The sequence below is a fragment of the Pistacia vera genome, unplaced genomic scaffold (assembly GCF_008641045.1).
Source record: "Pistacia vera cultivar Batoury unplaced genomic scaffold, PisVer_v2 Contig166, whole genome shotgun sequence".
NCBI lineage: Eukaryota > Viridiplantae > Streptophyta > Magnoliopsida > Sapindales > Anacardiaceae > Pistacia > Pistacia vera.
In genome coordinates, this window is record NW_022195747.1 from 40 (window position 1) to 4709 (window position 4670).

Here is a 4670-nt window from a genome sequence, read left to right on the forward strand (position 1 = left end):
AAGATAATGAACCTGATTAGGTCGTTTTTATATTCAACTATTAACCATTTGACTAAATTAGGTGCCACTCAGGTTAGGCCAGAAATGATTTGTTTATTTGATAATTAAATTAAAAGCCAAAATGTACTTGGAAGTTGGAACAAACCAAATAATAAGGCCAAATGAAAACCATTGACTTGAATCTGTACTAGCTAGCTGCCCCCTAGTTCCATCTCCTGATGTGCGTTTCAAACCCACTAGATTCTGTCTGATTAATATTTGTCGTTTTTTAATTTTTTTTAATTTTTGATTAAGTGCAGGGTATGCTTAATTATCACCATGTTCTTAATTGGCCAGTTGATATTTGCGACTTAGTGTTTCAAAAGCAGAAGAAAGAGATTATCGAAAAAGGTTTCAGGAAAATCTATCAGAGATGGGTTCTGGTTTTTCTTCCTGGTGCTTCACTCTTTGCCTTCTGCTTGCTGCTTTAATGGTAACTTCTTTCTCCTATATGAAACCATTTATGTTAGTAATATCTATGTAACATGAGAAACCTTCTCTGTTACTTCGAAAAATAGAAGGCAATTTTGAAGCTTTTGATTGTTTAATAGCGCCAATTTTCTGAAACTTCTGCATTTCATCTCTTGTTTAATACATGTTGCTAATGGATTTTGATGTCACCAGTGTGCTCAAGACAGTAACGCCAGGAGGGTTACAAAAGGGGAAGGAGATGATAGAAATAAATATGATCCTTTATCAGAAGCAAGTGACGGACACGATCAATGGATCAATGGCGGACATCATGCAAAAACATCCCACGTCGATCATATGGATCCTTCAGTTCATATTTTTTTCACCATAGATAATCTAAAGATTGGAAAATCACTCCCCATATACTTCTCCTACAAAAACTCTACAAAATCTTATCTACTATCCAGAGAAGAAGCCAATTCCATTCCTTTCTCTTCACAAAAATTACCTTATCTTCTTGAATTATTCTCCTTCTCCAAAGACTCTCCGCAAGCCAAAGCCATGGAGTACACACTTGAACATTGTGAACGTGAACCCATCAAAGGAGAGACCAGGTTCTGTGCTACCTCCCTGGAATCGATGCTCGATTCCGCACGTGGCTTCTTCGGATTGGATACCAACTTCAAAATTTTAACCACTTCATCTCTCACAAAGCTAACTCCTTTACAGAACTATACAATCTTGGAAGTGCCGCAAGAAATCTTTGCTCCAAAATTTATAGCATGTCATTCTTTGCCTTACCTTTATGCAGTTTTCTACTGCCATGGACAAGAGAGTAAAAACAGGCTATTCCAGATATCACTGGGTGGTGAAAATGGAGAGAAGGTCGAAGCTGTTGCCGTTTGTCACATGGACACCTCGCTGTGGGATGCCGATCATGTGTCATTTCGTGTGCTCAAAATCAAGCCTGGGGATTCTCCTGTTTGCCATTTCTTTCCTTTAGATAATTTAGTTTGGGTCCCTTTCCCTGCTTAATTTAACCAAGTTCAAATTACTGTATGTGGTACTGTAGTTTGTGTCTACTGCAAATGCTTATCACTGTAATATAATGTTTTCATCAGGTATAAATTGATGTAGTTAGTGTCTACTGCAAACATATATAATTAAATAAAGACCTCTCAGTCAGTGTTTTAATAACCAACTTAGGATAAAACCCAACAAAGTGTTAGGTCTGGGTTGATTGGTTGAGCTGGTTTGACCCACCAGTCAAACCAGTATCCAAAGGTTTGAAATTCAACCAAAATACCTTTGAAAATTAATAAGTCCCTACAGGTTTGAAATCTTACAAAAACACCCCAAATGCCGACATCAACATTCCAGGCCAAATAGGGCCTGTTTCCAATGACAACAACACTCCACATCACCATAAAAACACTCCCCTCAACCTCATGACCAAAACTCATCTTAATCCTCCCTCGTTCGCTCTGCCAATCGCTGGCAACAGATTGCTATTTTGGCTGATTGATTTTGGCCTTTTCTAGTCAATTCACTCACCATAAATCACTCCCCTCACCACCTTTGGACTCACCGGTACTCCCTCTCCAAAAGCCCTAACATAATTATCATTGTATGTTTGCCGATCGCCGTCCATAATTCTAAGGTTTATGGTAAATAGTTGAAAGTGATAACCCGTCTAGCGAAGGCCTCGTGTTCAACCGGGCGGGCTGGGTATCAAAACACTGCTCTCAAGTACTTGAGAAGCAATTAATTCAACATAAATGTACAGCCCAAGGCAAGCAAGAAAAATTATTAAAATGATAATCCCACATGAAATCTTTGCTCTTTTGAACCCTTCTCGATCTGATTATCCTTACCAAAATTACCTTGAGATGCTTCCACATCATCACAGTGCCTTGACTTATCAACATTGCCAAAAGCCTTCTTCTCTTCTTTAGGCTAACTAGCTCCGTTATGTTTATAATAGAAACGACAACAGTATTGTTGTTCTCCTTGCACCTGCATGATTATGAAGGTGGTCTTGAATAACTTGAGTCTTGAGGCATGGACTGTTCTTTCATCACCTCCTTCCAATATTCACCAACCTCTTTTCTCTCCCATCAATGTTTCCTGCAAACTGCCAAAAACACCAAAATTATTCGAGCAATCAAAGTTATAATTAATGACTTAAACATATAATTTCATGTTATTGTTACGATAATGTCTTCTGGGTTTCACTAGAGAGTGGTATTGTTGATGTGGTACCACAAGATAGTGTATATATGACAAGTATCAGTCACAATTAATTTAAACATACAGGGAGAGAGAAAAAATCAAAAGGTGTTATAATTTCATCGGAGAGTAGTATATATACCACAATTGTATTCTAGATTTTTTTCTTATCAGATAATTATGGGAAGAGCGAAATGCAAAGGTAAAGTGATAACTTTAATTTATTATTTTAATTAAAGAAAACCCCTAAAAAATACCAAACAAATTCATTTTATTACTACGATAATGCTTTTTGAGCATTTATGATATTATAGAGTGGATTGTTTGAACATGAAATTTGCTTTGGATGATGCTTGCTCACCAGAAGATGTACACTTTCTACCATTATTGATTTGATTTTGCCACAAAGCTGAAGCGAGGGCCGTCTCAAAACATTTGTGACCTTAAACAAGAGTTACTTTGGGGTCTTCTAATAATATATGCATATATTAAAAAAATTATTTCAAATTTATTTTTCTTACTTTTTAAGATGCAAAATCACTAAGAGAGGTGAACGATGACCGACGGCCTAACAGGGTCAAGTTAGTAGGGGGTTTTGGAGAGCAGATGTTAAAGAAGCGATGGGTGGTGAAATTGGTGATTTCCAATGCCAGGATCGACCAGAAAAAGCTTGAGAAGTCGCGGCCTAAAAGGTATCTGTCGCTGGCGATTGGCAGAGCAAATGGATGAGGTATGATAGAGGTTTGGGTGAGAGGACTGAGTGGAGGAATATGGTGGTATCAGGGAAGGCCAACAACGTCGGGTATATGCCAAAAAGGTCGGAAATGGTTGTCACGCACAATAGATTTAGGTTGCAAGATTCGTAAAAAATTTGTCAAATCGAGAGCTCTCAAGGTTGGGAAAATACTTGGGAAATGATAAAATGATGATTCCGGCCGATTTTGGTGAGAAAATCGATCGGAATCAACTCCAAACAGTCAAAGTGAAAGAGGGGTGGAAATGATTTATATAAATGTCAAATTTTGGGATTGAATTAGAGGTGAGTAATTTGAGACATGTAAATAACTATTTTAACCTTTTATTGTTACAAGAAATTCAATGTGTTAATTTAGGAGTGTAAATTAGAATATATGAAACTAGAGGCACAAATTTTCTCATTCGTCAAACTTTGGGTGGGAATATACGTAAAATGTTTATACTAAATTTTTTTTGGGCCCTTTAGTCAAATATAAGAAATTATATACTATTTCCATTTTTGTAATATATTTAAAAAAATTATAAAAAAATTTGGCCCTTTTTTACTCTATATTTTGGGGGCCTAGGCAGGTGCCTCACATGCCTATCCCACGAACCGACGCTGGCTGAAGCCCATTTAAACACGATGACCGAAAGAGCTGGGCTCCATGAACAGTATTCTTTAACAATGGACCTGAAATTTTTGGACTACACTAATTATATTATCCCCACTGCTCCACATCAATAGACATGAAGCTACTTCATCAATTGAAGAGACAATCCATTGCTTATGCTGGACTTGGACCTCATGAAAAAAAATATTGCTTTTTATGTTCTGACTTTTATAAGCCTGACCTTCTGAGTTCTGATACTATGTACATCCTTCAAGAGCTGAGCTTCAGATAATTGAAGAAGAAGAAGATGGTTGCTGGAAAAATCTCCAATTCGATCCTCCGCTTTTATCTTTTGCTCTTGATGATATGGTAGCTCACATCTCTCAATATTACTTGTTATAATTTATTTATATTGAGAATTACGTATATAAAAATCATGTTAAAATATTAACAAATTGAAAGCTTAGAGTTTTATCTAATCAGATTTCACTCGATGCTTGTGTAAATGCAGCATGGCATTAACGGAGCCAGGGAGATCTTCAACACATCATCATGAAGAGCAAAATATTATGCTGGTTCATGGACATCATAACTCTATGCATGACACTCATCTCATCAGATGGATGCAACAAGCACTCAACA

The 4670-nt window shown here is 36.9% G+C and overlaps 1 protein-coding gene across 1 annotated transcript; it reads left to right on the forward strand.

The window, feature by feature from the left end:
- The first annotated feature begins 358 nt into the window (after positions 1 to 358).
- On the forward strand, positions 359 to 1499 carry LOC116125485 (BURP domain protein USPL1-like). Its single transcript, XM_031411198.1, has 2 exons — positions 359 to 472; positions 664 to 1499. Exons 1-2 carry the CDS (start codon positions 413 to 415, stop codon positions 1483 to 1485), a joined length of 882 nt encoding a protein of 293 aa, XP_031267058.1. The 5' UTR covers positions 359 to 412; the 3' UTR covers positions 1486 to 1499.
- Positions 1500 to 4670: the final 3171 nt, after the last annotated feature.

What these genes read in the sequence shown, in the direction of transcription:
- LOC116125485 (XM_031411198.1), top strand. Translation starts at nt 413, where the DNA reads ATGGGTTCTGGTTTTTCTTCCTGGTGCTTCACTCTTTGCCTTCTGCTT. An exon ending in TTCTGCTTGCTGCTTTAATG is followed by an intron (nt 473 to 663) that starts GTAACTTCTTTC and finishes TGATGTCACCAG; the next exon opens with TGTGCTCAAGACAGTAACGC.